The sequence below is a fragment of the Electrona antarctica genome, assembly GCF_951216825.1.
Source record: "Electrona antarctica genome assembly, chromosome: 6".
NCBI lineage: Eukaryota > Metazoa > Chordata > Actinopteri > Myctophiformes > Myctophidae > Electrona > Electrona antarctica.
In genome coordinates this window covers 48939322-48952206 of record NC_136811.1, presented here as the reverse complement: position 1 = coordinate 48952206, position 12885 = coordinate 48939322, and the positions used below count along the sequence as shown (strand labels likewise).

At 42.7% G+C, this 12885-nt stretch overlaps 1 protein-coding gene across 2 annotated transcripts in view; it reads left to right on the top strand.

Annotated features, from left to right (window-relative positions):
- Positions 1-10509, top strand: part of cyb5r4 (cytochrome b5 reductase 4) — a 66257-nt gene extending 55748 nt beyond the window's left edge. Inside the window, exons 14-17 of one of the 2 annotated variants that reach the window (XR_013790229.1) lie at positions 1303-1389; positions 4036-4197; positions 7455-9541; positions 9620-10509. Coding sequence is in view for 1 of the 2 variants with exons in the window: in XM_079503902.1 (XP_079360028.1) it covers positions 1303-1389; positions 4036-4197; positions 7455-7509 (304 nt within the window). In the remaining variant the exon portion in view is untranslated. Of the gene's footprint in view, positions 1-1302; positions 1390-4035; positions 4198-7454 lie in introns of both variants that reach the window. The other variant, XM_079503902.1, reaches the window with a different exon arrangement.
- Positions 10510-12885: the final 2376 nt, after the last annotated feature.

Here is a 12885-nt window from a genome sequence, read left to right as displayed (position 1 = left end):
CTACAGGACCTGGCCACAGTAAGGTGGGTGATGACCTACTGCATTTAGACTCACCCTACAGGACCTGGCCACAGTAAGGTGGGTGATGACCTACTGCATTTAGACTCACCCTGCAGGACCTGGCCACAGTAAGGTGGGTGATGACCTACTGCATTTAGACTCACCCTACAGGACCTGGCCACAGTAAGGTGGGTGATGACCTACTGCATTTAGACTCACCCTACTATAGGACCTGGCCACAGTAAGGTGGGTGATGACCTACTGCATTTAGACTCACCCTACAGGACCTGGCCACAGTAAGGTGGGTGATGACCTACTGCATTTAGACTCACCCTACTACAGGACCTGGCCACAGTAAGGTGGGTGATGACCTACTGCATTTAGACTCACCCTACTACAGGACCTGGCCACAGTAAGGTGGGTGATGACCTTCTGCATTTAGACTCACCCTACTACAGGACCTGGCCACAGTAAGGTGGGTGATGACCTACTGCATTTAGACTCACCCTACTACAGGACCTGGCCACAGTAAGGTGGGTGATGACCTACTGCATTTAGACTCACCCTACAGGACCTGGCCACAGTAAGGTGGGTGATGACCTACTGCATTTAGACTCACCCTACTACAGGACCTGGCCACAGTAAGGTGGGTGATGACCTACTGCATTTAGACTCACCCTACAGGGCGATTAGCTTAATGTGCAACATTGTTTTCTCACTCAACAGTAAACAAACCAACATACAGTATAGGTATATGCAGGGTATCTTCACATCTCTAAAGTGATCATTTAAGGACTTTTAAGACCTTAATACCAAATTGGCCAAATGGTCAAAACATTGTGGAAAATAGACGATCTACAAGCTCACAGTGCCTCGCAGTGGGAGGTGTTGTGAGCTTGTAGTTCAGCTATTTTCACAATATTTATCTGTGGAACCGAGTCAAACTAAAGGTAATGGAGTTGAATGAATTAATTAATATTTTATTTTCGTGTCCGGACAATTTCTCCCACAGCAATTTAAAACAATAACAAAACAAAAAACAAAACAAAAGACCATACAGGTGTGTAGCCAGCCAGCAACTCATTCAGATTACAGACAGTAGTAGTGAACCCACACAGACCTGTACATGAAATATATAACCAATCTGTAACAGTTATACGTTCATAATACACTTTAGTTATACTTCACCCTTCGCCTACAAGTGCTTGTCATGGTTGGTTCCTACTGTAGTGTGTCTGATAAAATGAATAATCATTTTTGTGTGTGTGGGTGCGTGTGTGCGCGGTGTTGTTTTTCTATCAGAAAAATCAAGCTGATGTTTTTCAACCGACATGAGAGAGACATTCTGTGGCGCTCTGAACTAGACGACCTGGCTGCTAATGATGAGAGGTAATTTGGTGTGTGTGTGTGTGTGTGTGTGTGTGTGTGTGTGTGTGTGTGTGTGTGTGTGTGTGTGTGTGTGTGTGTGTGTGTGTGTGTGTGTGTGTGTGTGTGTGTGTGTGTGTGTGTGTGTGTGTGTGTGTGTGTGTGTGTGTGTGTGTGTGTGTGTGTGTGTGTGCGTGCGCGCGTGTGCGTGCGCGCGTGCGTGTTTGCAGTCACAGAGCCGGGAAGTCTTTATGAGTAAGGCCTGGCCAATATGTGGCGAGCTACTGCTGTTGTGATTGCCAGTGGTGGTACTGTTTTAGGTGCCCTTGTGTCAAAAATAAAAGTTTGCTCTGGACAAACTTTTATTTCCCCCGCCGGACGCCGGTGCCATTGTGTCTCTGCTGTCTCAGACTCGAGTGTAACAGGAACATTTCTCAAAGAGAAAACCAGCACTCTCGGAACAGACTTGAGTGTGAAAAAGGATTCTGTGAATATAATACACCTCGGCACTCAAATTTACAATTTTACAATTTGGGCATTTAGCAGACGCTCTTAATCCAGAGCGATTTACATTAGGCAAGAACAAAAGCATGGGAATACATCACATATATAAAATGCATTTATCATGAAACATGCGTAAGCTAAGAACGTAACAAATGACGTGTGTTATGACCGCGGGGGTGAATGACTCATAGCTACCCAGAACCAGTCCTTGCTGCGCGTGTGATGTTGTGTGTAAACTTGTGATTTACTGTGGGCGTGTGCGTGTGCACGCACATTGTTATTCACTCGTTGTGTGTATGTGTGTGTGATTCCAGCCGGGCCTTGCCATTTTCCATTCAGAGACGGCGCTTGGCGTTATTACAGTTGGGTGCCACCGATATTGTCCCTTATCATTTGACCCATTTAGGCCTGACCTCAAAATTTCAAAAAATCCTTCTAAATCCTTTTTCTGAAATAAATATTTTCACGATTTTTCAAAAATAGCAGACCTACAAGCTCGTAGCGCGCCACTCGGTGGTGCGCTATGAGCTTGTAGATCTGCTATTTTTCAATAGCTAAATTATAACATAATGTTTAAAACACCAAAAGGGGTTCCCGCCCAAAATGGGTTAACTGTCCTTTTGCGCAGATCACGCAAACCTCAGCAAAAAGAAAAGGACAATATCGATGGCCTCCAACTGTAGGTCAATCTGACTCTCGGTACACTTGCATAATATATTGAATCCTGACATATGAGGTTTTCCCCACGACCGGTGGAAACCTCCTTTACCCAAATCCAAAACTGTTACTTTTCTGGAAATAAAATGAACATTTTCAGATAGTGAAAAAATATTTTCCACTACTTTAGCTTGACACTCTTGTATGACAACGTACTGTATGTGTGAAGACCATGTGCAGTGTGCACATTTTCTCACTCTTTTGATATTGTTGAGCCGTGCAACTTGAGACTTTTGCTCAATCTGGAGTGTTGCAACTTGTGAGTGCTCTTTGTGCTTTCTCTTTGTTCATTGAGTAAAAAATTATAACCTTGAAATCAATTTGATTTAAAGTTTCTATTTGGGAACGTTTCACGTCTAAGAAAGCACATGACTTTCACTCCTCTCTCAAGAAGAAATATTGTTCTTTTGACTACATTACATGCATTTCTAGGAAGGGACTCTTGGGACCCAGACTTACAAAAATATATGAATGACCCGGGCCAACACTGAACCCATTTAGACCTGAGCTCGATTCTACAAAATGTCTTCTAAATCATGACAGTTTTCTGAAAACCCTATGTTCCTATGGCAGTGGCTCTCAAACTATTTCATGCCAAGGACCCCTAGAATTATATGTATACAGTATTTGGCCTCCGACCCCCATCTCAAAAATTGTTGTTCCAGGGATGCAGAAACAAAGATTTGAGTTAAAAACATTCGCTCTGAAAGAATATAATATTCTTCAAAAATTCTGGATTAACAATGTTCTTACATTAATCTGATGTTTTAACCAATAACGAGTGGTACAGGTGAAAAATGATATAACTCCATCCAGAGCGCACTGCAGCTCCGACTTATTATTTTGATCGATCAATGTTTCTTTTCCTACACATCTGTCTTTCATAATGACATAATGTGATGCCGTGTTTTGTCCCAAAGGAGCTTCTGTAAAAAAGGCGAATGAGCTCCTGGCTATGACCCAGGAGTATAAATTTCTGAAATTGCCTTATTTTTGCAAACCCAGTCCCATTTTTTTATTCATGTGAATAACGTGACAGATCCTTAACCTGCTGTTTTCTCTTCACATATTTATTTTTATATTAATGTTATATTATTAATAGAATCTTCATGTTTTGCCAATTATTTGGGGGCCCACTTGCAGTATTGGTTTATTTGCATTTTGCACATGATGTAACCCATTAAAATCAGGAAAGCATCCGTGTCACGTTAGATTTTTGCGTGTGGCCATTCAAATATACTAGTTACTTTGTAGATTTTGATTGCTATTACAAAATATACATTAACCACTTCAGTGCTATACATTTTGGCCATTTGAAAATAGCCGATCTACAGAGCTTGTAGATCTGCTAATTTCAAAAGATTAATTGTAATTTCTATATTGCAGTATTGATACTTTAAACTAGTAAAAACAAAAATGGACTACTTATTCCACCACTGGTCTCCACAGGTTCCAGGTGGAGTACGTGCTGTCGGAGCCGTGTGACACATGGACGGGCCAGACGGGCCGGCCGGAGCAGGACATGCTGGCCCGGTTCCTCCACAGGCCCCACGACTCCAAGTGCTACGTGTGTGTGTGCGGTCCCACCGCCTTCACGGAGCTGGCGGAAGGGTGTGTATCACTGTGTTAACTTATCGGTGTGTGTGTGTGCGTGCGTGCGTCCCACCGCCTTCACGGAGCTGGCGGAAGGTCCGTAGTTTTCAATAAAAAAGGCGTTTTAATCCACTCTGTCTCGGAATCTTTCATCCATCTTGGATCTTTCCTCCATTGCAACTGTGCAACAGCGCCCCTGGCGGTCAGGGTGCGCAGCCAGTTGCACTCATTTGGGGAGACGAGCACAGATCCAAGATGGATGACAGATTCCGAGACAGAGTGGATTAAAACACCTTTTTTATTGAAAACTACGGACCTCCGGGTTTCAAATGCTTGCCAGAGAACAATCGGACAGGTGGGGCGGCAGGATAAGCACCTTATATTTTGCATGTTCAGAGCTCTCCGGAGGCAGTGGGGTTTCGATCTCACTACCATGGGTATTGAAGCCTTAAGGTGGCCTTACACTAGCCGATTTTTTTCAATCTGAAATCTGATAGCACCACACACTACAGAATAATCGGAGCGGGGCAGAGCAAATATCAAACATTCTTGATGTGGATCGGGCCGATCCCGATCGCGTTTTGAGCGGTCGGGCACACCCCGAGCGTCAACAATGCCCGATTATTACTCTCTCTCAGACGTACAGATGTACGTACACACTTGGTCCATTTATAGTTAGATGAAGATGGTTGTCATGGTTCCCATTGACAATCTGCAATGAGGTGAAGCACTACACATCAAAGCAAGAAGCACAAACCTCTAAGATACTATGGGCAGTATTATGCGTGTCTTAAGTACCAGGTCTTATGACTTAACTTAAGACCTGGAGGCGTGGTCAATGCCATTTGGCTATTCTGAGTGGCCAAATGGCATTGATCACGCCTCCAGGTCTTAAGTTAAGTAATAAGACCTGGTACTTTATGTGTAAGACATTGATGCGATGCCAGGGTGACAATGGCCGCGGTAAACACATTCCGAATGAGTGTTTACATGGACGATACTTTTAAATCCCATCATTTCATTCAGCAGCAGCTTTGGGGCTGGGAAGGCTTCTGATGGATAGGGGCGGGCATATATGTTTTTACGTTTTTTTTTCACCCGCTGCGGGTCCCCTTCTCTGCTGGGAAGATGATTGTCTCGTTTTGTACTTTATTATAAGTCTGATTGGGTGTGAAAATAGGCAGCACAGCCAGGGCACGCAACACACTGATTAATATTGTAACAAGGGTCGCTCGTTATTTTAGAGAGATAGAGAGAGAGAGAGAGACGCAACACACTGATTATTATCGTATCAAGGGTCGCTCGTTATTTTTGAGAGAGAGAGAGACGCAACACACTGATTATTATCGTATCAAGGGTCGCTCGTTATTTTTGAGAGAGAGAGAGAGAGACTGTTGAACGCACACACACACACACACACACACACACACACACACACAGCAGTAAACAGAGAGGGGGGGGGGACATTGCATTTATCAACTTTTCTGAGCTGTGCGCCTCACAAGGCTATTTTAGTTTTGCTTCGTCTTTGCACAATGCACATACATTGTGTAAGAGCTGATCTACAGGCTGACAACGTGTCCCATCTGTGGTCTTGTACATCACATAATGTAACTTATCTGCACGATACACCATCATCACCACCATTGTGGCAGCGGTGGCCGAACGGATTGCGGAGCGGTCTTGATACCGGAAGGTCGCCAGTTCGAATCAGCGGTCCGACACGTTAAAATTACCACCGCTGAAGTGCCCTTGAACAAGGCATTGAACGACTACGATGAAATGTTCTATGAGCAGGGCCTGGCTGGAAACAAGTTCTTGAGCTTAGCCCAGATACCCTGGGTAAATATAGTAATCATTTCATTTCATTTCATCATATGACGAAAGATAATCCAGGCTTGAACCCATAGCGACAGAGACATATTGAACTTAATTGTGGCAGCCGCATCATCATCATCATCATCATCATCATCATGGCATGACATAATATTCCGGGCGCAACACTGTAGGCTACCAGAGAACAAATTGTGTGTTTAATACTAGATTGATTGCAGTTGCTCATCAATGCAATTAAACTGCAAAGCCGTTATGTTTCATCTACGTTTTGGTTGCAACTTGGAATAGGCAAGTTATAGCCTATAAAAGTTTAAGGGGATAGGATGGACATTATTGCGACAATAGCGTATTCTCGTGTGTGTGTGTGTGTGTGTGTGTGTGTGTGTGTGTGTGTGTGTGTGTGTGTGTGTGTGTGTGTGTGTGTGTGTGTGTGTGTGTGTGTGTGTGTGTGTGTGTGTGTGTGTGTGTGTGTGTGTGTGTGTGTGTGTGTGTGTGTGTGTGTGTGTGTGTGTGTGTGTGTGTGTGTGATCACTGAACAGCGGGCTGACGGCATTGCGTCCTCTCCTCCACTGTCTTTCTGTGAGTCCCCCTGCACTGTAGCCTACAGTAGCAATCCAGATACATAGGCTAGCCTATATCAAACATGTGATCATGATCAACTCGGGACGGTTGGATCTTTGAACACTCACAGATCAGGGGGATCATCATCACTGTTGCTGCTCCACGTTTTTTTTTTGTGGATTTCGGATGTGCAAAATGCACGAAATAATAACGCGCTGTCGCGCTCTATGTGCAAACTCCTCGGCGCACCTTGGATATGACTGAGCGCCTTGGAGTTGGAGCGCCTTGAAAATGAGCATGCTCAGAAAGACCAGAATGAACTTAAATCCGAATGAGTGTATACAATATACATGAGTCCAACTTCTTCAGAATAATCCGGTCAGTTACATCGGAATGGTTTTTAAATCGCATGGAGCATTGTCATTCGGATTTAAGTTTTTTGTAGGTGTTTACATGACAACGTTTAATAGGATTTAACTTTTATTCGGAATTAAAGGGGGTTAGACGTCCTCATGTAAACCTACTCAATGTAACATTTCGTAGTGTATTCTAAATGGGCTCAAAAATAGCAGAAAAATAGCAGATCTACAAGCTCATAGCGCGCCACCGAGTGGCGCGCTATGAGCTTGTAGGTCTGCTATTTTTGAAAAATCGAAGAACGAAACATAGCTTTTTCAGAAAACTGTCAGGATGTAGAAGACATTTTTAGAATCTGATCTCAGGTCAAAATGGGTTAAATGCAAAGCATTTTCAGGACCCAGCAAAGTGATTCTAATCTTGCCTTGAGCACGCCATTTTTTTTTTATTATTTTAATTTCCTGACAAGTAAACTACAATACATGTGATTGATCTTTTCCTTTCCTTTCTCCTCTGTACAGGTTTGTAAAACAGCAGGGTTTCAGTGTGGAGGAAATCCACGCTTTCCAGGGCTGATGAACTATAGTCACCTTGGGTATGACTCATAAAGAGAGAGTGATGGAGAGAAGAGAGCCAGGTTGCCAAGTTCTGCACTAAAAGATAACTGAAAGGAACTTTTCTATGCACAGTGGAGTGAAAAATCCCAACTACAAAAACTCTAGTATTACAGAGCAAGGATCCACCAGACATTAAGGAGTTACTAAACTTGAAGGCCATGTTATCATGAGATGCAACCTCTCTGAGGAATCAATAAGGCCTGGGAGGAGCCTCTGCTTTTGTGGACACTCGGCATGGCCAGCGGTGACTTTTCCAGGGATCAAGGATTTGTTTTTAGAAGATCATTTGTTTCAGACAAGCCTCCCGACGCCACACTTAATAGCCTTCGACACAGGAGCCGTTTCAAACTCGTTCCTCGATGACCTGGATGTTTAGAGAGGCTCCCTCTCTAATGTCCTGCTTCCCAAAAGGGATTATTGTTTGAGCTGACCCAGAGTGACACGAAAGTGGCCAGCGGTGACTTTTCCAGGGATCAAGGATTTGTTTTTAGAAGACAAGCCTCCCGACGCCACACTTAATAGCCTTCGACCCAGGAGCCGTTTCAAACTCGTTCCTCGATGACCTGGATGTTTAGAGAGGCTCCCTCTCTAATGTGCCCAGTGTGACACGAAAGTGGGTTTTCGTGGCAGACTGAGTACCTCCAATTTCCTTTTCAGATGCTGAAAGACCAACTGCATGAATATCACAACAGCTGAATCATGCACATCTGCAGTCTAACAGCTGCGTGTACTCAGGTTAGAGTGAGTGATACAGGTCATAATGGTAGCCTCTGAGCACACAGATATTAGAAATGGTGCTGGTAGTTTCTTTCTTTTTTCCTCCGTCAATATTTTAGCATACCTCCCAACATTTATTCCATCTGCCATGTCACACTTAATTCTTTCAGCGCCATTGCCGTAGATCAATGGCAATTGCGCTTATAGTGCATTCGATCGATCGTGCCATAATGCTACTTACGTTAGCCGGTTAGCTAGCTATGTTGTTGTCACAGCACTGGATCGTCCATCTTAGATCGTCGTCACCATAATAATCCATTCTATCTGTTCTCACTTACAGTGAGCTCAATTTCCCAGAAGCCCTAGCAGCCCAGATGATGACTTGATTTCCGTTTTCGTCGTCATAACGCGACGGCCTCGTCATCAGGTCCCGGATAAATGCGATAAATGTTTATTTTTAATTATTTTAAAACAGCGAATTAAACGCATTAAACAAATAGTGGGAATGTCGTATTACGCGCGGTGGAACCCTGGAGTAAACAATTAGCCGCCGTAAAACTGTTACCACTCCCATCGCTCAAGTACTTTGTCCTTTCTATTAGTAACGCCCGACGCCCATGACGACGTATTGTCCAAAGGACGAAGATTATTGATATGAGAACGGATCGCATGGCTCTATAGCCCATGCGCGCCTCCTGGGCAATCCTCGGTGACGCGCAAGAGTGAGACGTCATCGAAAAACTCCCTCCCCTGTTTAGCTGATGAAAACGAAAATCTTAAAACGTTCGTAACTCGCGATCTAAATCATCCTGTATTTTTATGAAAAAAGATCCTGTGTTAGACGGCGCTCCGCGGTCCAGTCGCTAGTCTCGATAGATTTATTCTTGTCTCCCGTTGTTGTCGATCGACTCTAGAGTGGTACAAATATAATAGAATTTTGTTTTATAATCGACAGTGGCGAAACTATATCATTGGGATCCCTTTCAGAGGGATTTGATGAATGATCCCATCAAAATCCATCTGAATATACAGGGCGTCATGTTCAACAAGAAACGAGTCATGTTTACAGAATGTTTACAAAACATAATTCATCAGTGTGGATGCTCATACTATCATTATAATATTAGAGAAAATCGGAGAGTGGATGTTTTTGTCTCCCTCGGAGACGCACACATCTTTTTGAATGTCCCAAATACATGTATGCTGAGGATGCTTTCAGAGAGGCGTATCTGTTAAGGGCGGGAACCCCTTTTGGTGTTTTAACTAAGCATTATGTTATACTTTAGCTATTGAAAAATAGCAGATCTACAAGCTCATAGCGTGCCACCAAGTGGCGCGCTACGAGCTTGTAGGTCTGCTATTTGTGAAAAATCGTAAAAATGCGGCACAAATCTTTGAATATATATTCTTTCAGAGCGAACGTTTTTTTTATTTCGACGTCAGGCCTAAATGGGTTAATGGTATTGGTAGGGATGTCCCGATCCCGCTTTTTTGCTCCCGATCCGATTCCGATCATTTGATTTTGAGCATCTGCCGATACTGATTTTTCCCGATCCGATATTTATATTTAATTGAACACGTTTATGCCATATCACAATAGTACAATATCCCAAATCACAGACCATTTCCAGTCTAATATCATGACAAGGATATAATATTCATACGAGGGATGTCCCGATCACGTTTTTTGGCTCCCTATCCGAGAAAATGAGGCGATCGGCACCGATTTCCGATCACCCGTATCCGATCGGGACAACCCTAGTTAATGAATGGGATATCGTTTTCAGGCATAATTTATGATGTTTGACGAAGGCTTCTGTAATGTGTGAAGAAATGCATGATTTACTATTCTTTTGTTTTGTTTTCTTTATCTTTTTTTAAGGAAAACTATGAAAAGGAAAAGATTTCTGTTTTATGCTGAGAAGAGGGCTGTCCTCTCTGTCTGCAGTCATGGGATGGGCAGAACATTGCACTGGAAGACGTTAAACAGTCGTTTAACGTCTTGCAAGCTGTGTGTTTTTTGCCCAGAGAGATCCATATTGGGGAAGTGGTTTTTTTTTTTTAGTGGTGCAACCACTCCAAGGAACAGCAATGTCCGTGTTAACCTATGTGACTGTGTGTTAACCTATGTGTTAACCTATGTGTGTGACCATGAGTACCAGTAGGGGTAAAGGTGGCGCTGTTGTGCCAGAAACAGAGAGAGAGAGATAGTGCTGCACTGTTGCCTGCTAATGAGAGAGAGAGCGAGAGAGAGAGGGGGGGGGGGGGGGGAGTTGCACCACTCGGTTCACACGGGTGTGATTTTTTTGTTTTGTTTATGACCATACTAGATCTGGGGGGGGATTTATCAGGACTGTAAGTTCACTATTTCTGTTGAAAAATGTTCTATTACTGTTCTCTTGGATTCTCTTGGATTTTAAGATGATGATGCTATAAAAACTAATGGGACATTTGCTGTAATGTTAGCTGGCTAACAAACTCCACTTTTGGCTGCATTTATTTAAACGATTGCCTTCTTGCCAAGGACCGTGTGCAGGTGTGGACTGACCTGCCCTCAATGATAAACTCTGAGCTCAAAACACACTGAAATCATGGTCTGATCAAACAATAAAATGTGAAACTGTACCAGCCCTGTGAGTTTTCGTGTATGTGTGTGTCAGAAAACTTCAAATGTTGCTCTTTATTTCAACGTTTCGGTCTATTCGACCTTCATCAGGACAGACAATGTATGTATGTATGTATGTATGTATGTATGTATGTATATATGTGTTGACATACTGTAGGCAATGTAGCTCTTGATTGTGTTATGTATTGATTTAATGTTTTCCTGTATGTATTTGTTGCAATGTTGTTTGTCACAGACCAAGGACCACAATGAAAATACGTCGGAAGACTGTATTGTGTTTTTTGAGTGGTGCAACCACTCCAAGGAACAGCAATGTCCGTGTTCACTCACCTATGTGACTCGTGTTAACCTATGTGACTCGTGTTAATGTGTGTGACTCATGTGTGACTCGGGGCGCTGTTGTGGCAGAAACAGAGACAGAGAGATGCACTGTTGCCTGCTAATGAGAGAGAGAGAGGGGGGGGGGGGGGATTTGCACCACTCAGTTCACACGGGTGTGATTTTATCCTTGATGCTTCTCAGATGAACATGATATAACTTATTATATCATGAACACGTCTAATCTAATCAAATCAAATCAAGACCACCTTGGTAGAGGTTCCTTGCAATGATGTAACTCCAAATGTGGACAGGAAATCAAAAATAATTGCTGCAGTGATTAGAAAATTATAATTCAAAATGTGCTCTTCATTGACTTACATTGTACATAAACAAACTGTTTAGTAGTCATAAAAAAAAAAAAAAAATGGCTTATACACAAACACAAAGTTCATTCAGAAAATATAGAGCATCGCCAAACCCAGTACTGTTTTTCTTTAAATAAAAATGTCAAAGGACCACTTTTCCACCTATCTTCCTATAATTGGTCCGACTCCTCACTAATGTTAAGTGGTGAAGTGGTCCTTTAACTTCCTGTTGACAGTTGATTTTGCCATTTTTATTAGGACTGGATCCATGGACTGGATCTGTGGATCCGGATCCAGATCTTAAAATAGAATCAATACAACTTGGTTAACATTTTTATTTAAAAAGAATAAGAAATAAAAAACAGTAGGCCTATGGGTTTGGCGATGTTCTATTGTCTGAATTAACTTGTGTTCATTTACGTGCTAAAAGAGTGACTAAATGAGAGCTTTTTCATGTAACTCAATGAGTAGCATATCTTGAATTATCAATTTCTAATCAATGGAGCAATTATTTTTGATTTATTGTCCACCTTTGGAGTTCCGACATGGCAAGGTAACTCATTGACTCAAACCTCAAAAAGTGGTCTTGCCTATAGCAAATAACCACACGTATATTACAAATACATAAATACCTACAACATTAACTCTCATAAAATAGAGAGAGAGGGGGGAGGGAGCGGAGAGAGGGTGGGGCGGAGGGGAGGGAGGGAGGGGGAGAGAGAGATGCCCGCAGCTTCCCGTTTTTTTTTGTCATGAGACAGAGAGGCAAAATTGCGCGCATGGACAAGCAGAGGTGACATACAGCAGACACGGGCAAAGGATGTATGCATGTCCACAAACTTTAGGTGCAAGATGGTGAGATTTTTTTTTTTTTGGTAATTTATATTTTGTATTGATTTTTTACAATGAGAATCAATTTTGAAGCTCTAGTATAGTTTTTAAGTGTTCATCTTTCTACTGAGATGTCTGATTTCAAACAGCCGAATGAAACCACCGCGCCTCCCAATTCTGAGTATGAATGGAGATATGAATACTATGACTACGGGGAACCCATATCTTTTGAAGGACTCAAGGCGAATCGATGTAAGTAGCCGATGAAAGCCCAAAGTAGCACATACGCCGCTTGCCGGCAAAAAAAGCTGCATGCCCAACACCAGAACAAGTTATCAAAACTATGATAGATGTATTTTTAACGAGTTTTGTTTAAGCAAAACAAAAAGATAGGAGCGCACACCAAAAGTAGGGAGGTGCTGACCACGGGAGACAAACTTTAAAATAGAAAGGAGAGGTATATGATACCCTGAAG